At 40.4% G+C, this 25382-nt stretch overlaps 2 protein-coding genes across 2 annotated transcripts; one reads left to right on the forward strand and one right to left on the reverse strand.

Moving 5' to 3' along the window:
- Positions 1-670: 670 nt before the first annotated feature.
- LOC122716206 (BMP and activin membrane-bound inhibitor homolog) lies at positions 671-22687 on the forward strand. The gene is made up of 3 exons (XM_043939081.1): positions 671-1140; positions 20939-21211; positions 21615-22687. The coding sequence occupies exons 1-3, from the start codon at positions 1008-1010 to the stop codon at positions 21866-21868; spliced, it is 660 nt and encodes a 219-aa protein (XP_043795016.1). The 5' UTR covers positions 671-1007; the 3' UTR covers positions 21869-22687.
- LOC122716205 (mRNA-decapping enzyme 1A) lies at positions 22437-25343 on the reverse strand. Its single transcript, XM_043939080.1, has 4 exons — positions 24967-25343; positions 24102-24558; positions 23541-24029; positions 22437-23452 (listed from the first exon to the last, which is right to left on the reverse strand). Exons 1-4 carry the CDS (start codon positions 25173-25175, stop codon positions 23216-23218), a joined length of 1392 nt encoding a protein of 463 aa, XP_043795015.1. The 5' UTR covers positions 25176-25343; the 3' UTR covers positions 22437-23215.
- Between the last annotated feature and the right edge of the window lie 39 nt (positions 25344-25382).

A 25382-nucleotide genomic window follows, 5' to 3' on the forward strand; every position in this document is an offset into this window, starting at 1 on the left:
TTCCCTCACCAGCCGCCCATTTCCCGGCGTCGATCCGCACTACTCAACCTTTTACCAACACACAACTCTACCGGCCTGGCCGCATACTACGTTCTGGTACAGTGGCTGCCATTAACGTAAGTGGCAGAGGCCATGTGCGCGCTCTTGATCCGATGGCTCGACTCCATCGAATCGCTTCGATCAGGATCTGTGATGATCGGCGCGATGAGTCCCACTGCGAATCGTAATGATATTTGGAAACAATCCCATGCTTATTGAACTTGACTTCGCTTTACGTTACGCATTCGACGCAAACTGAAACTTGTTATCAAGCTTCGTCGAATTCGAGCGAGAAGAGCGAAAATTCTATTTCTATCTAGAACGAGAAAACGAGCGGATTGGAACAAATTTCCAGACTATCTGGACTAGAGTCGAAGAACGATTTCGAAGTTGTGGCATAAAATTAAGCAGAATGGTGGTATATAGCTAGATCACAGATTAAACGACAGCCGTTGAACGTGCGTATTGTACGCGTTCACGGTGCGTGGTTCACCGACAAGGGGCACACTATCGCAGCCGGAGGCGGGACTCGTTTAAAAACTATCTGGCGAGTGTTCTTCGCCGGGTGCCCCTGGTGCGCGCCAGCCGCGGCGGAGTCGTCCGGCTGCACGCCGTTTGCTTTTCGAGACCGAAGTGAGTCAGTCAGTCAAGCGTCGACCATCGTCGGGATTGGACGCTCGTGAAAAACCACTTCCACGAGTCTCCGTATCTCGCGTATCTGCCGGTTTTTCTTTTTTTTTCTTTTTTTTGCTTCGATCGTTATGAATTTTCGTGTGACGGGATCGCGACGGAGACGAATCGATCGTGAATAAAAATAATTTCTGAATTCGAGTTCAGAACGACGATCGTATATTCGATGGGGTTTCGATCGTTTCACCGCGATCGAAAACAGTGTCGAGAGTGAACGCGAAGGAAATCGGCGATTCGCAAGTGCGCGTTACGTGATTACGAGATTAAAATAAAAAAAAATGTTGTCGCGGGACTTGTTGACTTTCGCGACTATGGTGTCAAGTCTAACTGTGGTCGTTGGTGCTTCCGTGGATCTCGATTCAGGGGACTACGAGGTGCTCCCCGATAACGAGGGAAAATCCGATGACAACGGTAACGTTACATTTTGAGTGCATGATTTCATGGGAAAGTCTGGGGAAACGGTCCGCGGCACGAGGACGGCTCGAAACGACCCGCGTGAACGGGTGTACACGTGGGTGGCGCCAGACACGAACGACCAAATCAATGAAAATAATGGAATTGTCCGTTCCGTTGCCGGTCGAGTTTCAATCGTTAGTATCGGTACATCGATCCAGAGATTGAGAATTTTTACACAATTTTTTATCGATTGCGTTGTTCCATTGCATGTTGTTACATTACGTCTTAAGGCTAAGGTTTATTATTACACGTGGCCAGCGCAGCTCGAACGTATCACCCGAATGGAATATCATTTATTCTCGATACATGTCTTTTCTTCCGGAGGCATTTTAGCCCTGATTAAACGCGAGCGATTCGTATCGATACGAATGGCATAATAAATAAACTTGCGGCATGTAGCTAAGCTTTAAAAACGAGCTTCATATCCGATCAATGCAAATCAATTAAGACGGGGAATGCAATTATTCTCTTCTTCTTTTTCTTTTTTCCCCCTCTCTTCTTTTCTTCTTTTTACAAAATTAAAATGCAGAGAACGGCGCGGTGTAGCACGTGTGACGAATCATTTTTCTCGTCCTCGAAACTTTTCGACTGGCTGCCACTCGACTTTGACGCCAGAGTAATAAAAGTCGGGAAACGCCGCTCTCTAAATTAAGACCACTGAAGTCACTGAAGTACATTAATTGGCTCGGCCTTTTCTGCATGCTCCATGACACTCGGGATTCGTAGAATGGCCCTCGAAAATTCTGAACGCTTTGTCAAACTGCCTCGAATTACAAGGTCTGAGTACGGCGGACATCGTTCGAGTACGCGTTCGAAATTTATAATTTGTAAGGCTAATGAAAGGCTCGATAAAGGCTCGGGGTTGGTTTTATCGTTCACGTGGAACGTAACCAAGGGGAAATGGCAGGGGCATAGGATGCGTTGAATGGTTGGAATCGTTTAAGCAAGTGTCCCGACGATAAAAGGGAGGGGGGAGGGGAGGGAAAAAAAGTGAAGATAAGAGGGAAGCAGATGCAGCCGTGGTGCGGCTACGTCATACGGCAGCTCAACCACGATAATTGCAAAATTGTACGTTGAAACGAAAAAAAAAAAAAAAAAAATAAAAAAAAAGTAAAAAATAAAAAAAAGATTTACACCAGCATGCCATTTTAAAACTCGTTTTTTGTGGCGGGCAAGCAACGCGGGGCAATTAAGGACGCGTGCAATTTCAACGTTTTATCACGATGCACGTGAGTATTCGAGCGATAATAAGAGTAAAAAGAAAAATACCGGAGCTTCCTCCTTCCCTCCTCTCTGCGACACAAACTGGGCAATCTTGTTTTCTCGACGAACAGGTAAAGCAAAAGTTACGGAGAAGAAGGGTTAGAGTGGAATGCAGGAAGTGGATAAAGAGAACGATCGCGACGAAAATTGAGTCGGCTTGAGTTGGCGACAAATCGGGGGGGAAGAGGACAAAGAGGGGTGGAAGGAAGGGATGGAAGCGCGCGATCGAAAAAGGGAACGCGACGAGCGATCGTTGGCCCGGTTGAAATGATTCACGATATCGATCGATGGATTTGAACTGGCGCCACCTAGGATGCGCGTCCCGTGGGATTAGTCGGTGGTACGTGGCCAAGCCGTACGAATTCCGGTCAAACGTGGCGCGCTTGCGAAATAATAAATATTTAAATTTTACCGTTCGCACGATACCGAGTTTAGAAAGACGATAAAGTATGTGTCGGGCGCCAGCTAGGCGCGCGGATAGCAGAGTACATAATATAATGCCTATGCGCACGATACCCACCTTCCGACACGCTTGTCCGCGCGGTCCTCGCTTTACTTACATCACTACTATACCCGCGCGAGTCTTCTTCATCCGTGCGCTCGAGAACGAGAAACTCCCGCCTCGAAACTTACGCACTCCAATATTGGCCACACATTGACCTCGCGTCTCTTTTACGAATCTCGGATCATTCGGATGAACCAACGTTTAATTTTCGTTTAATCTCCCCGATAATAGGAACAGTCTTCTTGCGTAATCGTACGATACGTACAATAAATCATAGATTATGCATCACGTTGCGTTACTCGATGGATTACCTAACCACCTTCATCCACTTTTCAATTCTCGTATCGAGTGTGGAGGATATGGTCGCGTTCACGATCCACGCGATCCACGATCCCGATGGTCTCTTCGAATTTTCTACTCGCACGCGAACAGCGAGGGCTGTTCATGCGTCGCGCACCGTTCCTACGTACACACGATGGGATGGGATCCGGTTCACGGAACCATTTCACTCTGGCGTTATAGTTTCTCAGACGCATCGCATTCTTCGTCCCGGGAAAAATGCTTCTCTCCCCCGCTTCCCTTCCTTGGATCGCGAACAAGCCGTTAATCTAATGCATCCGACGAATCCGGGACCGTTTATCTACGAGCCGCGTCAATCCCTCGTTTCGAGGAAGAACGATCCGTGCAGAATTTTATATTTATAGTGCACGCAGATTAGAAAGTTCGTCGCGTTTTCCCGGAAATCATTAAATCCAAGATCGGTTTAGCGGTTGTATCGGGCAGCGACACGCTCGAGAAACTCTATCGATCGATCAAAGTGACAATGCGTGTCGCTTTTAACGCGTGCATCCGGCGAGTCGTGTGCAGAAATATTTTTCCATATTTTCAAAGGTTGATTAAAAAAAAAAAAAAAAAAAAAAGAGGAGAAAAAAAAATTACGTAAATCTCTCGAGGTTCGAATCTCTTATCTACAACGATACAAACAAGTTACGGAATTGTGATAATTCTCTTCGTTCGGTACGTGCAGCCGGTTGCATATTTATAGACTAGCGAGGTCGATTTTACGATATGAGTCATTCGTTTCGAATCGCAGACGCACAATTGTCAGTTTTAACAAATGTTATCGAACGATTGTTCGTACGTACGAGAAAGGGTCCAAGAATTATCGTTCCTTTGCGCGCGCGAATTCAAATTTTTCTTTGAGCGCGGGAACGATAATCGAAAAAAAAGAACATTTCCTTCTCCGTTTCAACTTGAGAAATCGTTTCCCACGGAAATACAAACACGGTTAAATCAAGTCATCAAGATAGTCCCGAGACAACGCGGTGGGAAAAAGAAAAAAGAAAGAAAGAAAGAAAGAAAGAAAGAAAGAAAAATACGAGAGACGTCAAAAATCCGAAACGAAACGAAAACGCTCTTGTCTCGAGGGAAGTAACCGCGTCGAAAAATGCGAGCTCATCCGCGCGCCGCCGACAAACGTAACGCATGCACGCACACGCGGGTACAACCGGTGTTTCACGTGTTCACACTCGGCCGAGTTGCAGCTGGTGTTACGTGCGCTCGTCTACACACACGTACACAGGCGAACACAGAAGCGGCACGGTGGCGCCTGTCGGCCACACAAATGTGCATGCGTGCGTGACGAGTTTATACCTCTTTGTCTTGTGCACGTCCACGCGTACGTAAATACGCGGTTTGCACTTATACACGGGCGCAAACACGTACGCCAAACACATTGCGCCGCGTCAAAGTGGTCTGGCGAGTGTGTGGGTGCACCAGTGATCTCGTTTCGTTTTGACAAAGTAGTGAGCACAAGAATGAAGGAAATTTCGTTCCTCCCGCGGAACGCCCCGAGAGTAACGTCGAGAGATTTAACGAAAAATGGAATCGTTTATTCGGGAGACGAATATTTCGAATAATACGAAAAATTGGAGATCGTGAATCGCCCTCTCCTCTTTGTCGATTGCAAATTTTCCTTTTACGGCTATCTTGTATTTCATATCTAGATAGATCCACGTATGGACAGAGTATACGGAAGTGTTGATTGTCGTTTACAACTCGAGATATTATTACGCGTGTAGCGTTGCACTCGTAATCGCAAGAGAACACCCGGATAAAAGTGGATAAAAGTTAAGACATTTTTCTTGGCGCCCTCGCGCTCCATACGAACCACCCACGTATCAACCGCTATCTGCTTCCGAATCGGGGCCCAACGAGTTATTTACAGCCACTTTGCTTATCGTTCGAATCGTATGTTTAAATTAAATTCGATCGTGTTGCGCGTAAAAGAAAGAAAGAAAGAAATAAAGAAAGAAAGAAAAATTGCTCGCGCTATTCGAAAGAATAAGAATTAATCGGGAATTAATTTGTGGGAAAAGGATGAACTCGATTGCTGCGTTTTACTAAAAAAAAAAAAATAACGATTAATTGGAATCAACGCATTTATCTTTCTATATATTTATAAATCTGTGAAACGTCAACGAGAAGGAGGAGAAAGTTTTATTCGTGAAAGGCTAATTTATGGGCGAGCGTGCACGATAATTCATTCACTCGTCCGTTTTTATTTATCTTATTTATTATTTTTTTCTTTTTCACCAGTCATTCGATTCTTACGTTATTAATTAAATGCGAGGAGACATTAATCAAAGCAATCACGTTAGACTGAGAGGTGATACTTTCGCTCGACTATTTGCAATATTCGTTGTCCACGAATCGGGTAAATTCGATTCGACGTTGACGTCTTAATGACTTTCGTTGCATAATAATAAAAAGAACGAGAGAGTTTCTCAGTCCCAAGTTCCTCGCGAATAAAACTTTTTACTCGTGGGGCGCGTGAAAAATGCGTTAGCGTATATTTCGTTACTCTCTTCCTCGAACTTGACCTCGTTAGCAGCAATATGTAAAAATGGTTCTCGTTACCGGGGCGATATTTACCCTCTAAAAATTTAGATCGTTCATCAAGTTGTCGGGAATGTTCACGAACGCGCGAACGAAGACAACGTATTCAACGATGTTACGACGAATAATCGTATAATGTTTTGATATTTTTTTTTCTTATTGAATTTCATTCGTTAATTCGTTCAGAGGGATTAAAAAAACTTGGAAACTTTGGCTTCTGAAACGTTCTAATTGACTTCGTTTGGGAAAGTCCGAAGGCACACGTGTAGACATTGGGGGGAGGAAAAAAAAAAAAAAATAATGACTCAAGGGGGGACGAATATAACTTGACTGTTTGAAACCCGTGTCCCGTCCTATCGACCTTGTTGAAATTCAAAAATGGTTGCAATGCACTCCCGACCGCTCGATGTCCGATGCGCATGCATACGATAAATATGCGTCAAACGATACGCAGCGTGCATTATTGCATCGTGAAATTCACATGATCGTGTATTCCGCATTATCGTAATAAGCATACTGAAGTTTACGAGTGGCGTGCATTAAAATTTATGCAACCAAAAAGAAAAAAAGAAGAAGAAAGAGACGGGGAGGGGGGAAGGGGAAAGCAAGAAAAAAACACGGTCTTCGCGCACTCTATGATAATAAACTTCTATCATAAAACGTGTACCAGGCGTGGTTAAAGCATCCGAGACGTCACTAGACCGACACGTAATGAATATTTCTTTTTTCTTTTTTCTTTTTTTTTTTTTTTTTCTCCTTTTTTCATCGGTGGCGCCAAACGGCCATAAATTCTTCGTTCGTCTCATAATAAATGCAAGACGTATCGCTGCTTGACTCACTGTCATACGCCTCGATCCTCTACGATCCAAGCCTTAAGGCAACGCACTTTAAATTCAATCAAATCCTTCCTGTTCTATCCTGCCTGAGTAACTTGGAGATATCCGTACGCGAATAATACCTCCCCTCTCCTCTCCCCCTTGCACCATTCAATGATGCAACTTCAATTCGATTATACTTGGAAAAGGCTGTCCCGGAAGCTTTCAATCTTCTGGAAACACCGTCGACCCCATTACCGTGTACACTTTTCCTTTCTCCGTCCGTTCCCGATCGACCATCGCTCGCTCCTCCGTCGTCGATTCCTCGTCGCCTCTCCCTCGGCCTCGCTTCGAAAACGCTTGATATTCCGCGAGGGTATTTCTGAATTTGATTTGTCGACGGTACGCGTCGCGCACAAAAGGATTCCTTGGACGTGGATGGCGCCTAAGAAGCAATATAATCTCCTCGTGGTGGTGGATATCGATCGATCGAAAATGCAAGGCGGCGCTCATCGTCGGATAATATCGGCAAGCGGAATAGACGCGCACGAGGACGGAACGGCCCGCATACGACTGCGCCCGTTCCGTTCCCCATTTTACTATCGATTATCGATCGAGAGAGAGAGAGAGAGAGAGAGAAAGGCGGAGAACTTATATTCGTGGCATTTCGAATAGAGGCGAGGAGAAGGACGGATCCGCGCGAGAGTTCGAGGCTGAGTCGCGGGCGTTATGTTAATACGGTGCTTCGTATGCGCCATGATACCGCGTGCAGGCACGCACGCACGCATGCGGCATGCATGCATCCAGTGCAACCGAAGATGCGTCGAATTCAAATGAACGGGGCTTACCCGTTTTGTGCCAACCACTCCGCTCGTTGCCTTCTCCTCGCGCGAATTTCACGTGTCCAATTAATCGTGAAAGGATTAGGGAGGAATGCTATGATGACAAGCTCCTCTGTTACGAGGATTTATTTATTTATTACGAGGCGCGAAGAGTTAGCGGCGCGAGTAATTTCGAGTTATCACCGGTTATCACCGATTATCTTGAACTAGGAGCCGAGAACACGTTCATTAATCGCGTAATCGGTAAATGTTTTCTTGTTATTCAGGCAGAATCGTTTAAAACCGTTTCGTGTCCACCGGACGGGTGTACATATCGTTTTTTCGAGATAACGCAACTTGTTAAACGACCGAGTCACGGTAAATAACGATAGTTACGTTACGTATGTCTCGTTTTAATGCAAACGGTGAACGTAAGTATGAACCACTCCTTTTCTATCGTATCGTGTGTATGAACATTTGCATGATGCATTTGTCGCGTGTGTACATCTAGACATCTTTATTTCATTACGGCGTTCCGCGCCGTTCCAAAGGCAACGGAATTCAACTATGTAATAGCGGTAGTAAGTCTCTTCCTTCTTCGACGAACTCGAATTAACCATATCCGAGTGCACCGTCGAGTGAACCAGCCATTTCCATTCTCGGATAAATGCCACGTGTTGCGGCCGGATCGAAATCTCTCACTTCTTCACCGTTCCGACCATTAGTTTCGAGCCATCGAAATCATGCGCTTCCGACACTAGTCGATGATCCCTCCCCCTCTCCCCATTAACAGCGTGCTCGGCTCTCGATCAATTAGCTGCAACCTTCCTCCTTTGGAAACGCGAGCAACTTTTTATCCCTCGTTGTCGTTCGTCACTACATCCGAGAACGAAATTCACACGTGACTCGAGAATCAATTTTTCGTTCAATCTTCTTGATTCGATTCTCGCAATTCTTTTTTAATTTCGGAATTTACGTACGAAAATTCGATGGAGGATGAGGATAGAGAGAAAGGAGAGAAATGTCGTTGGTTGGATTCGTTCGATTTTTGCATGCATTTAATTACAACAGATGGTTATCTTGGCGATATCGATCATCGATAAAAGCATAAAAGCTGACGCAATTTCCGTATGATATATGCTCGTTGTACCTATCGATACGTTTATAAATGTTGTGCAAGTCTTAAATGCATTTTTTTTATCGTCGCACAGAATGTTGTTACGAGTTTTTTTATCTTGCACGCACGATTGCTATTTCCTTTTCTCGAATGATTTGCTGCCAAATTACGCTCACGAGGGCACGTCGCTCTTGGCTACAATTTTCTTGCACCATTATATACCACCACTGGTTTACCTTCTTTCGAATCTATGCCACTCCAATTGATCGCATAAAAATTATTTCTCAATGAACACGGTTCGTTCATTAAGAATATAATATCCTTCGTTAAAGAACAGAATTTTTCATTCTCATTGTCACGTACACTTTTCATTAAAGTATTAAAATTCTTCGAGTTATTTTTTTCCCCTTTAATTCGAATGTGCACGTATTTTTTCAGTCTCTGCAATTAAGACGTTTATTAAATTAACGTTGAATCATTATAATTTATTCGTCGATTGGCTATTTAACGCGGAACAGGACAAAAAATTCTTAATAAAAAAAATTTATAACATTATTCGTTTCGACAGATAATAAAAATTGGACCAATTAAATCCACCGCAGTGGAAGAATGTTGTCAAGACTCTTTTTTCTTCCCGATAATTAATGCGTTTGTTCAATAGCAATCAATTTAATTGTAAAAAAAGAAAAAAAAAATAGTAGTTATTCCTCGAAACGTATGATTCGTTCTACCAAACAGGTGATTATTCGAATTGTGCAAGCAGCTTACTTTTACAAATATTGATTACCCCCGATAATAAAAATTTCGATAGCCTCGGTTCAACGATGTTTTCGTAAAATATCAATCCTTTCTTGAACGTTGCTGAAAATTATATCTTCGTATTCTCGAGCAATTTTTCCTGATACGCGCGATGGCGTATCGATTTTCAACAGGAAGTTAATTTACAAACTAATTTATAAAATATTAGCAACAATCGACGATGCAATTTAAATCATCGTCCCTCGTATACCCCGAGTGATAATGATCTAAGTAGGATCGAGCAATTATCGCGCCCCTTGACTATTAAACAGTAGAAATCGTTTCATAGCGGAGAATATAGTGGAAAACATAATAGAGAAACGGGCGTTCTATGCATTAGCTATGCTTAATAGCACATTCCTACTCTACTGTAATTACAATGAGCCTCTCTATATATAGCCGATGCCGTGACAGATTTGCAGAATCAATGTCAACGATTCCAAGGAGACGCCTCTATAAATACTTGCCTCACGGTATTTCACCTGGGTGGAAATACAAATCGATCCGTTTCAACAGAATTGCTAGAATGGATCGCGATTCAATGCGCGCGCGAATTGATCGACGCATCGTTACCGCTTTTCCTCAATGAAAATCGTAAACTTTTCAAGTAGATCTTTCCATCCATCTTGGCGATCGCTTCGATAAACTTTGTCGACCTCGATTTATCGTTTTCTAGATAATATTAGAAAAACATCGCGTGTAAAAAAACGCGTGCACGAACAAAAGTTGAAAGAGAGAATACACGCGCGTGTCGGTTGTCACGCGATTTATCAGAAGCAAATTCCTTCGTGTACATTTCTCGTAAGCTGAAAGAAGCGAACGTGCTTTTCGAGCGCAACAGAGATTGCGGCATCCAAGCGTGAAAGGGAAATGATAAAAAAAAAGAAAAACGCACGTGAAATATCCCTTCTCCGCAACGATTAAAGAGAGTTGGAGTTTGTAAGCAAAACAAACATCGATGAGAGAAAAAGGAAAGTCTTTTGTATTCGATATATCGAGTCGTTCATCGACAGCTTCGATAAGCCTGCGGATCCTTTGTGCATCCCGTGTCCACTTTTAAAACCATTACAGATTTTTCCACCCTCGTCTTCGTGATATTCAAAATTCCACGCGTTTCATGGAAACACGGCTCGTCGGTTTGTATTCACCCGAGACGTGGCGTGTAACAACCGTGGCGAAAGGGGAAGAAAAGAAAAGCATTGAAAAGTCTTCGTTGTATCTCCCCGAGCGGCGTACACGCACACGTGATTTCCTTGCATACGTGCCATGTGAAACAAATTGGTCGAAGGACGGAAAGCTAGGAAACCGCGCGAAGTGGACGTGGTGGACGGTATAGGTGAACCTGTCTTTTTTTATCTTCTTAACGATTAACGCGGCAAATACACCTTTGACTCGCGGTTCCTTATTCGGTTTTAACATTCGTCTCCGTTATTCGCGTGGAAAAAGGTTTAATTCCGATTTTCAAACGGAAATTCTATTTTCAGAAGACTTTCGAACAAAGATGTTGAACTCTCGGAAGGGGAGGGAAACGATAGGAAAGAAACTTTTACCTTTTACATTTTCCATCGAATCGCAACTCGATGCACGGATACCATACGGATGATTGCGCGTATTTATGAGATTTATTATTGTACAAGAGTGTACAATTAGACGTATACGCGCAAATGGCGTGTGTTCTCGTAACATTTTTCAATCGTTTCGTTCGATCGTGACTCGCCCTCGAGGACTCGTGATACGATTCTTTGGCCATTAGGTATGCGCGCACTTGTACATACCTAAAAGAAACGCAATGAGATATTGCATCGTAAACACTGACGTAAATAGCAATGTAAAACCTGCTTGTTAAACTTCAATGCGACTGTAATTACTCGACGCGACAAATAAGGAGGTACACTCCACGTAATTATTAGTATCCCCCTTGTTGAAGATAGTAAGCAGTTGTTAAAAGCTAACTTAAGTTATTAATTTTTATTTTCTTCTTTTTTTTTTTTTTTTTTAAATAGCACATTTTTTTTTTTTTAAATGCTATTTAATTGACTTTGGAAATCACCTAAAGGATTATGTTAATGCAACTGTAGATGGCCGCTTCGACCAGACTGGGACGATGGAAACGTTGAAATCCGAGAGAGAAAGGTTTCACTTCCTTTTCACTCGGCGAGAGGAAGACCTGTTCCGAACGATTGAACTGTACTTCCTTCGTGGTGGCCGACGGATTCTTTGTTTCTATAGTAAATCATTGGATACTTGGGTGACAGGGGAAAAGGAGTCCCGCTACCTGGACGATCGTGCCCCCTTTTCGTGACTAGCTATTTTTCCAACAGCAAGAAAATATAAAAGCGTCCGTTGTTCGATCGTTTGAACATGTTAATGCGAATATTATTTCCTGAACGTGATAGATCGCGTTTTATTCGATAATTTCGATGCGTAACGAGACTAATCAAGGATCGTTGCATCGACACGCGAGCTAGTTCCTACCGAGTATTATTTACTCAGCCAACGCACTTAAAGAATCATCGTTCCAGCCTCACTGCTCAATTGAGCTCAAGCTTTGTGCAAACGAACGGGGAAGAAAGATACAAGAGGACATTTTACTTTACGTCCACGGAACGTGACGAGCTATTGTCAGAGTTTACTTCATCCAACACCTAAATACTACGTCATAAAATTTCGATTTGAAGCGTTGAATCGGGACACTTCTGCCGAATCGTAAAAGGAAAATGGCACGATTCGCTTTATAATGGCACGAGAGATATTTAACGACCGACATTTCGTCAATGGATTCCGTTCCTCGAAGATTCTCTTCCTTCGAAACGATACAACTTCGTATAACTTCGTTACGCGATACAAGAATCGGATATAGAAGATTACCGGTCGAAAAAAAAAAAAAGAAACTCGATTCGTTTTATATCGAATTTACGTTTGCGTTACTGGAAATTGGAACGGAGCCGGGGAGTAGCGATAATTAAAGGTGGCTCTTGTATATTCGGCGAAGCGAAACGACCAAGGATTATCATAAAAGGTCCGCGATCCACGCATATAATTTGGAGCAATTTGGCAATTGCATGTAATTGATGAGAATGCCTTTTACTTGACGATGGCCGCACCGCGTCCACGCAGCCAAGTTAAGTAGGGCTAATCACTGGTTTGCCTCTCTCGAAAACATCAAGAACCTGCCTTCTAGCGCCGAAATACCAAAGCTCGCGTACGCTACACGCACACGAGCGCATGACAAGACAACGGGGTTATAGTCTAAAACACATATACCTGGCCCCTGGAATGGCAGGACCCAGAAGGAGGGACCCTCCTACTTCCCAGAAATAAGGGGCCTCCAGGCCCCTATTGTTCTTGCTAATTGCCACCCCGCATAACCACCCGTCCTTTTCCTTCGCTCGCTGCGTTCCCTGCCCCTCCCCTCTTCTTTAATGGCCAGGTACTTCGGGGATGATAGTTACAGGTCCCAACGCAAATACCAGCTTCGTACGTACCCCTTTGTGAAACGAAAATTAGCCGAAACCCGTAGATATATACCCCCTCGCCGGGGACAATTTTTCGAGCAAAGTATTCGTTACAGGAGAGCTGATCGCCTTAGGCTATAACCTTCGATGAGAGATCTTGGATCGTCGGTTTATGGTTCTTGTCCACGAGTATAGTTTGAGAGGATAGGAAAGTATACGGCGAGAATATCTGTTTCTGTATCGATAGCTCTCGACCATTTTGTCTTCCAACTTTTATTCTTTCGAAATTTTCGGTTCATTTCGATTCGAGAATATACAAGTATTCAAGTTCGAGAATTCAATCGCTTCTGTTTGATTTAAGATCCTTTATTCATTATACGCCGTTAGGCGCCATAAATTTTTTCGTTCGCATAACCGAGATACGATCGGTGAAATTAGTATCCTCGATAGCGAATGGGCTAACGAAATGACCAAGTAAAGCTTTCTCTTATTTAATTGACTCAAATCGACCCGGGGTAACCGGAGTACAGAGTACAGAGAGGTTTTGTGTCGTGTTCGAAGATCGTATCGTTGATTTTCACGATGATTTAATGCTTTGCGTCCAATCATTAATTTCGCGTTAATTTAACTTTCTTGTCCCCTAATCGACGAGTCCATAACGTACACGGAAATGAAACGATTCCTTCGCGGTGTCGCGATAACGTCTACACCTCTTATAAATTAATGCTAATTATCTTTACATGTTTCTGCATAACTATATAGTTTTCTATTCAAAGAATATCGATGCAATTATGGGTATAATCAATGACATCGGCATCGTATTTCATTGCCTCGTTTTAAGAAAATATCTTCCTTCCTTCCTTCCTTTCCTTTTCCCGCTAACCAAAAAATGATCCTCGTAACGTTTTACGAGCCAATATCAATAGAGAGTTTACGAGAGTTTTGAGAAATTATCGAAGCTTCAAAACAAAGGCATAAACCTCGCGTAATTCATATCTCCTTTACTATCTTCGCAAATCATCCGATCGACGCGCAAACATGGAGGATTGAAAAAAATCCTTGCGCCCCTCCTCCAATTTTATTCGTTCTCCTTGCCTCGTAAATCCGTCTGACCTAATGCCAGCCCGATCTGTACCGTGGAAGAAAGACAAGGGGAAACATTCCAAGTTCCAAAGAGACGTAAAGAGTCTGTTCGTCGTGTGAGAAGATTGCGACACCTGAGAAAGCCAGCCATTCGCGAAATTGATTTGGCTCGTGTCACCGTCAATAAAGAACTTAAGTAGCCCTTTCTTCCATTCGATGTGGAATCCGGTCGGGCTCCCTTCCTTCCTTCCTTCCTCCCCAATCGGGGAGAAGCCGGGGAGGACTTTGCAACATCACGAAAAGCAAAAGTTTTATTGAGCCCGGGTTCCTGAGTCGTCAGTCGTCCGCCCGAGGAAGGAGGAAGGGAAAAAACCGGCCCATTATGCGGGTGCACTTGTCGTCCGTTCGGCCAATCTTTTTGCATCGTTGCATCCACTATAGATATCGCTTCGCTCTTATATTGTATTTTATCATTGTTTTTCTAACGGTCGGCCAAATATATTCTTTTACGATATATAGGATAGAGCATCGCGATATGCGTTGATCGAGAATGCATTCCGATCAGACTTGGCTTAAAGATGCTTGGTAAGAATATTAATTTCGTTCTTAATAACGAGGAGAAAAAATTGCCAAGAATATATTTTTTTTTCTCTCTTTCTCACGACGTGAAATTCTCGGGAGGAGAAAAAAGTTTAATCGATGCCTTGTTCTTGACCAGTCATCCTTATTAAAGAAAAAAAAAAGAAAGAGAAAAAATCCATTAAACGGATGCACTGTTGTCTTTTAAGATTATATATAACGTACGTACCTTGATGATTCAAGACCATCCACCGTGGGTCAAAATATCTACGCAGCTGCAATAAAAGGTATCTTAGACCTCCTGGGGAGAAACACGGGGCCATCTTTCGTTGCAAGTCAATGAAGAATCGACCAAATTCATGCTGTATCCGACCCCGTTTAATGGGGATCATTAGTTACAGCTTTTATCGGTTGTCTGTCCACTGTCCCGATCAGAGCGGCATGCTCAAAATCTCCATAAAAAAAAGGATATATACATATTCCAACTTAACGAACCAATTAGCCTGTTTCCTATTAAACCCTACTAATCTCCGCCGATCTTGACAATTAGTAGCATAGCTGTGTCCTGTTTACAAGCACACTGCTCATCCAGATATTTTCCATATTTTTAATATGGAAGCTCGGCCAATGATTCAAAATTCTCAAATCCCAAATATTCTTACATCCCTATAAATTAAATGTATATATTAAAGCGCCGTCATCGAAGAATTCGTGATCCAAAAGTATTTCATCGATCCGAGATTTCACCGACGAAAGCCCAATAAAAGGGGCCAGCAAATTTGTTCAATATCCGATCCCATTCATCGCGGATCGCTGCTTAACCTTCTTCCTGCGCATCGATCCGACGACCTGAGTATTCGAATACCACGAAGACAGCGTGCCGCCTCGACGAAAGTTTCTCACGAATCTTTCGAGGAACTCGCCGAGGACCGGTCCTTCTGTTCTCGTCCTCCTTCCTTCCCCTACTTTCTCCATCCTCCTCCTTCTCCTTCTCCTCCTCCTCCTCCTCTTCTTCTTCTTCTTCGTCTTCTTCGTCTTCTTCCTCCGGTGGCCACTCCTTTCGGCCTCGGCGTCGATGAAGGAACCTTCCGTTCCTGAGGACCTTTTTGCTTTCGTATAACTCCTGCAGGTTCATAGCCCACTCGCGGCCAGGATACGAACAGGTGTCCCGCGGTGGATCATAGAACGTGACTCGTTTCGCCAACCTTTCCTTTTTTTTCCTCCTCCGTTTCTTTTTTTGTCCTCTTAAAAACCGTTTATAATTCCCACTGCTACCTTAATACTCTCGCCGCCCGTTCCACTCATTTTTTAGCTTCGATCGCGTGTCCCGTAATCCGACGATCCTCACAACGATGTGTAATAAATTGTTCATATGTAGATGGAAATAAGTTAACGGGTGTTGCAATGTACGACAAACGATGAAAGAAATAGTTGCTGTTCGGGATAAACTAAAATGGATGGTTTTACTTTACACATATGTGTATTTGTAATAATAATTCGTTTCGTTTCGAATCTGATTAAAGTTCAATAACCTGAGTTTCGAATTCCGTAACATGTTTTACTATGAGCGAAAGATCGGTTGATCGACAGACGAATAGACCTGCTGCCGATGAATGCATGTACAAAAGTCAGTGTATACCATTGCCAAGATTGAGAAACGACCCTTCTCTCGTGCATCATTCGTCTTCCATGCGCGCGAACCAAGACTTTAGAGAGTTCGTAATCTTCTCTGTGTCCCTGTAATCCCTGATCGTTGTCTTTTGATGAATATTTTTTTTTATTCTTTCTTACTTACAATGACAACTTTCCTTCCTGCCATGGTAGATGCAAAGCGAATTCGTCACCACGGGTGTGCTCCCGTGAAATTCAACGCTGACTTCGTGACACTCGACCACCAACGCGCTTTATGCCCCAGTGGAATACTAATTGCGGCAATTTAGAACGGTGGATGTTGCTAATTAGAAATTAAGATAGTCGAGTCATTCTGTGTTTTACAATTACCTTGTAACGCGGAATGAACAATTGAGCATAGCACGGTCTAAACTTTCTCTCTTTGGCCAGACTCTCTCTGCTCGTAACTCTGAATAATATCAATCGAACAGTAAACTCAAAAAAAGAAAAAAACAAAAAAATTCATCTTATCATCGAAACAGAAAACTTACGTACTTCCTTTCCTTCGTTGATCGAACAAATAAGAAATCGTCGCCATGAATCACGTGCACCACGAAGCAAAATAAATCGTACGATCGAATCGAGACGAGAATAACTTCGATAATCGACGACAACTGCTAATTGTCATTGCATAACGCATTAAGGTTACCATTATTAATTAGAAAATCCGATATTCGTATCTATCGATGTTCGATTCAACTCGCAATTGGTCGTTTAATGCCATTAAATGTGTGCTGCAACTCGTTCTTACGACTTCTCTACAACAAAATAAAATTTACGGGATTTAAATAAATGTGCGCGGGTATACGCGAGGGGCGTCGTTACGCAATGTACGTGCATTACGGATACACTTGAGGGAACCGAGAGAAACTCATTAGTTTCATCATTCCTGTCGGTGGTGTACGCTCGGCTACGACGCAACCCGTGCATGTATACATATACATGGGTCGTCGCTCTTCTAATTGCATATACAACGGGGCTCGTTCAAATCAAGTTTCCGTCGAGCACGACTTTCTATCCTCGGGCATGTTGCACGAGTCGTTTGGATAAACGAATCGTAACCCTTCGTACCACGCTTTTAGCGACTCGTTATCGACGCGGGTATCGATTATCTTTTTGCTCGTTGAATTCCGCATCGATCGAGCCGGTGCTTTGCCGGGGAGCTTCTTATTTGCCGGCTGAAATTCTAACGAACCGTAACGAGAAAATAGTTTCGTAGAACATTGCGGTTAAGATTTTATACAGTGGTAAGTTTGACAGAGATTAATAGAAATAAATACGAAATGAATCGAAGAAAAAGGAAGAAAGAGAGAGAGAGAGAGAGAGAGAGAGAGAAAGATTTGGTTAATTAGCTAATTTTAAAGTGAACGAACAACAGCGTACTGAGCGTACTTTGAGTTCGTCTACATAAATGAATATTTAATTCCCGATAAGAAGCGAGTCGAATGAACCCACGACGCCTTGTTGTTGTACTTTCAACAAATAAACAAGTTTATCTTGAGAGTTACAAGTAACCAGCACGTGTATCTCGTTAGATATATCCGATGTCCCGGCCGGTTAGATACATATATCTAACGTCAGTAAGTTAAAGGTTAAGCTTCATCGAAAGCGTGTTATATACCATAGTGTGCGTCGCTAAAAGCTTTTATCGAAGAGATACGAATACGAAGTATATTCGCCTCGATCGTGGCCGAAGAAATCGGACAGTTTTACGAGCGCAAAACATACTAGAGAGAACGTTCGTCAAGCGTTTCAGACGTGTCTACCTTTTTACCCGCGACATTGCAAATTATATTTTTTTCTCTTTCTCCCTCTCCCTTTCCCTCTCTTTATCTTTATTCGATTCGCGAAAAACAAGAGCAAGCGTTTATACATAAATTATAGATAATCAATAACGCTGTCACATTGAGGCCAATTCTGGAATCTGGAAAGAATAATCCTTTTAAAATATATCTTATTTTGAAATAAAAAGAAAAGAAAAGAAAAGACTTACTTTGGTTAGTTAGGAACGAGTTAGCTTCTGGAAATTTTGAATCCATTTCGTAAAATATCCCTTGTAGCAAAGAGTGTGGGATGAAAATAATATAGGGAATCGAAGAACATCGATTTACTTTCATGCTTCTCGAACCTGTAATCGTTTAGCAACCGAAGAAAAAATGTAAAACAAAGAAATACGAGCAACATGGTCGGAGAATGAGGGAGACAGGGGGTAGAACCCGTCGGGAAATAATTAATATGCCATGGACGCATAACGAACGACCCCGCGAAGCAGTCTGTTTGTTTTCGGACGGGTCTTCTTCGACTCCAGGCATGTCGGCCGTATCTCTCTTTTGCCCGGGCCTTCTCGACCTCCCGCTGCTTCCCCTTTTCCCTTTTTATTTTAAACGCACACGAGGCCCTTCTCCGCAGCTCCCTATTTCTTTCCCTTTCTCTCCCTTCCTCCACGAAATACAGTCTTTCTCTCTTGTCTCTTCTTACCCGTTACTTCACCGCTCTTGAAAAAGAAAGAAAGAAAAGAAAGAAAGAAAGAAATGAAATTTCAAATTACATACCTCATAGTAAAAAAAAGACACGATCATTTTAAAAAAAGGAATCTTTATAGAGTCGTTCGAGAGAGAGATAACGATACTTTGCATCTAATTGAAATTTCTATAAGAAGTTTATGTAAGAGAACTGCAAGAGAGAAGTTTTCTTAAAAACTCTCTTACGAGTCTTCTCTGTCGCTCTGAAAGGCTCGTGAGACCCGACCAACTGAGCGAACAGCGGCTCAGCAGCGGTGCACACACAACGAGAGGCCGCATGCCTCTCTCCATATATTCTCTCTACTTTAATCTTTCTTTTGTGACTCGGCTGTTTTAACGTTTTTTATTCCCCGATGAGCTGGGCCTCGTGGACCAAACAGAGAGGAAGATGCGCGGTGAAGGAAGAGAAAACGAAAGGGTGAAGGGGAGAAAAAGAAAAAAAGATTAAGAGAAAGAGAGGGAGAGAGTACCGCTACGAGCTTATTAGCAAGAAGTAAGGAGAAAGAGGAGGACGCAAGAAGTTTTGTCGAGGGAGAAAGGATCGTTTAATGTGAAGGAGGGGAAGAGGGGATTCAGGGGTAGACGGAGCAATATCTTGAATAAAGACGATCTCGCATTACCATAATAAACAAGTGTGCTGCGGCTAATCGTTGCAAAACCAATGTTCTTTGTTTCCCCGACGAAAGGGTCTGACACGCTTCGTAATTTCAAAGTTCCATCTTGATCGATTCATCGCATCTCTTTGCGGTTCGATGACAAAAGGCTAAAAGAATCGTCGAACAACAATTGCCCCGAGAATTTCATGAGAATTATCGAGATGACGTTCGATCGTGCTAATGAATTATTCCATCCCGTGAAATTTTGTTGCGGTGGAATCAACGTGGCGAATCTATGTACAGTAAAATAAATTATATTCCATTGGGTGAAAGAATTAACGCTAAGGGAGAGTCTGAAAGAAGGCTAAACTGGCAAGAATAAAGTTACGGATAAAGATGGCTTCGCATTATCATAATATACAAGCGGTACGATGGTTAGTCACTGCGAAATACTCCATGTCTCTCAGTTTATTTCATGCAGCTCTCATTAACACACTGCGAGAGAGAACTCTACTCTCTACGTATAATGTATATTTACGCTGTGTCAAGCACGGTCCCAGTGTATCGAGCCTGTTTCCTCGAGGTAGATTTCTTCCAGACCCCCCCAGTTGAAATCCCTTTCAAGCAGAAGATCTCAAACATTTCTTTCTACCAAAATTTTTCACCTCTGTATCATTTATTTTGAAAAATTTGGTTTGATAAACTGTGCTGCTGAGAAATGTATATACACTTTGCTCCAATTTTTATTTTCCTAAAATTATATTTTTTTATTATTATATGTATTCGAAGAAAATTATAAGTCTCTTTAAACGAATATAAATAAACGAAGGAATAAACGAAGAAAGGCTTGGTAGCCGGCAGGTAAATGAAAGTATATATATAGCTTTTATATGTATACCTGTTGCAACGAGCAGGGTATAATCTTTTATGACTTTAGTCGGGTATTCATTAAGGGAAGCCGCCAATTATATCAACGCTGTTACATTTAGGGTGCTTGAATGCTTGAACATGCTTAACGATCCTAGAATTATATTGTACGAATTGTTTTATCAAGTACAGATCTATAAACAAAGATGAATTTATAATTAATTAGTAAACCGAGTAATATATTACCTGAATCTTGTATTAATTTGTTGATTAAATCTCATCGCATTTGAAACATTTGAACGGAGGCGAATACAAGGGAACGTATAATGTAGATGACCCGCGATGTAACATCATTAGTCAGAATGATTCATTTATCAATCGTAACTGTCATTATCTAAAACATATGAAAAAAAAATGAAAAAGAAAAAAAGATTTTCCTCGAAAGAATGTCTTGCTATCTTTATCGCACTTTTAGTATTATTCCAATTCAGAGAAGAATTATTCTCTGACCTCAAAGTTCTCTCCCTCTGTTCGAGGATTTCGAATTTCGATAACATTAAAGATAATTTATAACGTTGATCTTGTAATATTATTTTTATTTCATGTACACGTTATTCTTTTGTATTGTGAACTTGATATCCTTGCATACAATTTTATTCCTTTCGCTGGTTTTAATTTTATTAAATTTTACGATTTAAATTCCATTTGTAATAAGAAAAATTAATTAATCTTATTATATTTATTTTACTTTTTTCATTTGCAGATTCGCCGCACATCCGAGAAGTGAGGTGTTACTGCAATCAACCAGAATGCGTACCCCAAGGATACATGTGCCGCGGCAAAGGCTGTTTTACAGAATTACCATCCAATGCAAATCCATCATTATTAAGAGCAGAGCATAACGCTTATAGTGGTTGTCTAGATGAAAACTTCAAAGAACGGCAATGTCCCACGGGATATCTTTGTTGCGAGCAGGATCTTTGCAATCACGTAGATAGTCCAGCCATGAGAAACAGGCTCAACAAGACTCTTCAAGGTTAAATGATTATTCTCATTTTAATATCATTAAAATTGCATAGATTTAATACAATGCGATATCGAGCGCTATTTTCATTTTGTTATGCATTTCATCGTTTATTTTGTTATTTACATTGCAAAATTGCTTTTTAACGCTATTAATTTTTAATTCGATTGATCAAATTTTTTTACATAAATTATGAAGAATTTTTTTTACTTGTTCCATATACATATAGATACAAGTTAAAGAATACATACATATACTATACAAACTTCTATTACGTATACATATATGTCTCGAATCATTGATTTAAAACAATAGCGAAAGTTGAAGGTTGTATGAATTTATGAATAATGATACCTTTTACATAATTTATTTCAAACAAGCTCGTGTATAACGAAAGACTTTTTATTATTAACAGTGTTGGTGGGTGATCAGCGACCTTTTCTCGGCCCGGTTCAACCGATCAATCATGGAGGTCAGTCAACAGATGGATGGTTCAAGACTGCCACAATCGCTGTACCGATTTGCGGTCTAATCGTTCTACTGATACTGGCCAGTCTTGCCATTAGATTACTTCAGCCTGTGCCGACGCAAAGCGACAAACTTGGACCACATCGGATGCCCGATAATGGACCGCCATTATTAGGCCCACCAAAAGTGCCTCTTGTTTAATTAATCTTGCATTAATCCCAAAGACGTTCGATAAAGCGGATAGACATTAGTAAGACTAATTAGAAAGCTAGCGGGCTTATATAGCTCCACTTGGCTGTGAATTTTGTGAAAAAGAAGCGACTGCTATAAATTATAACATTGCGTGTTGTGCATCGATAGTTGCAATTCCTCGAAACGACGATGATCGTCACAAGATTGAAGAGTGAGAAAAGGCCAATGAGATAGGACCTTTATACATGACGTTAATTAAAAGAAGAAAAAGAAAAAAAAAAGAAAGAAAAAAAAAAATGAAATGCATGATATCGCCTTTATTACAGCATTGTAAATAGATTATGTATTTTATATCGTGTATTAGATGATATCGCTTATTTAGGCGGCGTACAAATTGTAATGTAATCGCGATTTACGATGTCGTCGAATTTCCTAGATCGAAAAATAAATCTAGCCGCAAAATCATAATAATGTTACGATATAATCTCAAGGGATACACATATAATCCTGCAATAAGAAAAAAATATCTTTTCCATCGAGGAATAATATCGATAAAAAATGAATGAAGAACACAAAGTCTGATTGTTTTCTTTTTAATCGTATAAGATATCTTTTTTTGAAATTCTATTATTCTGGTACATCATGTACTCATCATATAGTAATTATATTCCATATAAATATTATATTGTGATAGTATGACATAACTCTGTGTATGATAATTATATTATTAAGTATGTACCACGACATTGTTTTACAACATGTGTTACTCATGAGGGATAAATCGATGCGAAAATCGACTTAAAATATATTGAAATAATTTTTCAGTAATCGGTCTCTATTTATTTTCTCCTTTTATCAATTACATACACGTACTATATCGATACCCGATATATAGGAAGGGTATGTCATTATTCCGTAAAATAGGTAATCTATTTGATCAGCTCAGAAAATTTGTTTTGTTTCGTTTCGAAATAGTAACCATAAAATGTTAGTATAATATAAATGTTTTGGCATCACAGTTTAAAATCGTACAATTTTCACATTCCTCGTCTCGTTACAATTTCCATTTGTCTCATACCTTGTTACACATTCACGATCCATGTCACTTCCTTTTATGGGAAAAAGTGTATTAGCTTATAAAAATACTGCTTAAGGTATGTATCTTTATTTGTATCTACGATTTGATCTTCCCAAAAAATGGGACATCAGTCACGTTTAATTGAAATTCGAGCAGGACATTGTGTTCCATCTATGTACATGTAACACAGAGATACTATAGGTTTTGCTCGATGTTATCAGTCGGCCGTCATAACCCGCATGACGGGTTTCAGCTACATCAGTTAACAAGTCATTGTTCTAGGATAGTATTTCACCAAATGATTTAACGTAAGCTTCGTGAAGTTTGTTAATAAAATCTGGATCACTCCTCAACAAATAATTAAAAGCTCGAAGAAATTGATTTTTTGTCAGTGGTTCTAATGGTCTAGTTAAAGGTTCAGGTGGACTAGGAGCAGCAAACATTACAGGAGGAATTAAAGCTGGTGCTGATCCTCTTCCCGATAAAGTAGGAGCCGTAATGATATCTTCTGATGCCTAATTAAATTAAAACCATATTTTCAGATTTTGCATATTGATACTTATATAAAAATATCAATATGAATTGATGTACATGTCTACTTACCGTTGTCGCAGATGCATTAGCAAATAAAGATGCAAGTGGATTTGAGTTACTAGAGCCAATAATATCTGAGGCTTGATGATTTGTTGAAGTAGAAGATGATGCATTAGTGGGTGATTGTATCCTAAGAAATCCTGTAGTACCATTTGTATCAGTAGTACTTTGATTTATAGATGGTAAAATTTCTTGAGTTAGAGATGCAGGTGTAGATATCATTGAATCTTGTTGAGATGCAGTCCTACTTCGTTTTTTAGTTCTGTTTGAAGCATTAGTATTACTAGCATTATTAGCAGTTATTATAGCAGTTGGAGTTGTTTGAGATTGTTGTTGAGTAGCTGGCTGAGGAGTTATAGATCTATGTTGTTTTTCAATATGTTCGACTGTATGAGCTGTTAGATGTGACATTAATCGAGCAAGAATAGGATTACTTTCATTTGTAATAGTCCCTCCTGAAGTGGGTTGATCTCCAGCTTTAAAATGTCCGGTATTAACCTGAAAAGATATTAAAAATTAATATATATTCTATCTTTTATTTTGAAATCATAAATACGATTGATCGCCTACTTTTGCCTTTGCAAAAAAATCCATTACACTTTGTGAAGTAACATCTGGACCTAATGGTGCAGCTAGTGGTCCAGACACATCATCTGCTGCAGGAGTACTTAAAGGAGACTTAGTATTAAGTACTTCTTTAATACCTCCACTTCCACTGCTACTGTTATTTCTATTAGTATTAAAATCTTCTTGAGCTTTACTAAGCATACTGAATATATCAACATTATTCACATTAGGACCACTATCCTTTTTCACATTAACAGTAGGTTTATTATAAGTCTTGCGATTTTCCTCCGATTCTTTGATAAGTTTATTTAACATTGCACCAATGCGTACACATTCCTCTTTATCATAAAACCAAATACCATAAATGTTGCATCTAGAATTTCTATAAAGTAAAAAGGGTTCTTGAAGTTGTAAATCCAAACCCTGTGTAACTGGTTCTACTAAGTTATTTGTATTTAATCTGCAAGAATATAATTTATATAATGAATAAATTTAGTTATAATGAATATAATATAATGAATATAATGAATATAATAATGAATAGATTTAGTTATAATTTATAATTAATTTATTTCATTAATAAACAATTAAAAATAATTTTTCCATATAAGAAAATTATAACAAATATTAAAATATTTAATATTTTAATTAAAATATATTTTTTGAAATATTATCTTTATATAAATACCACAAAATACGAAGAATACCAGTGAATAATATGATTTATATATCTATATAATTCATTATATATATTTATGTTATTCATTAGTCTTTGAACGTTTTTAAAATATTCAAAAAATATAGACAAACATTTGTACATACAAGTATATGTGTATGCATATATGTGTTATGTATGTATATACGTTACCTATTCATGATCAGAACACTGTTATAGGGCTCGCCATTTCGTGAATATACAAATAAAGCACCTTCAATGTTAGTTTTTTCCCACTCATTATTAATTGCGTTAAAAGTATAAAGTGCTACGTGTGTTGCAGTCTCTAGAATATCTTTTACATAGGGGTCTACTCGTTTCAGAGCGGCCACGTTCATTCGTAACCCTGTTAAGTCCGTCATTGTGTTTCTACAGTTTTTTACAAGTAGTTTATATCTTATAAGATATAAGAATAATCACTCTTTTTCTAATTCAACTGAAATTTAGTTTAACCGTTTGAGCCGATCACTAAAAGCACTATATTTTAATATAACGCAAGTAGCTGCTTGTATAATAAACGTCATACTAGATTTTAAGGTTGATACCGTTGTTATATCTGTGAGTTAGTA

Source organism: Apis laboriosa, unplaced genomic scaffold (assembly GCF_014066325.1).
Source record: "Apis laboriosa isolate Shangri-la unplaced genomic scaffold, ASM1406632v1 scaffold42_cov153, whole genome shotgun sequence".
Lineage (NCBI taxonomy): Eukaryota > Metazoa > Arthropoda > Insecta > Hymenoptera > Apidae > Apis > Apis laboriosa.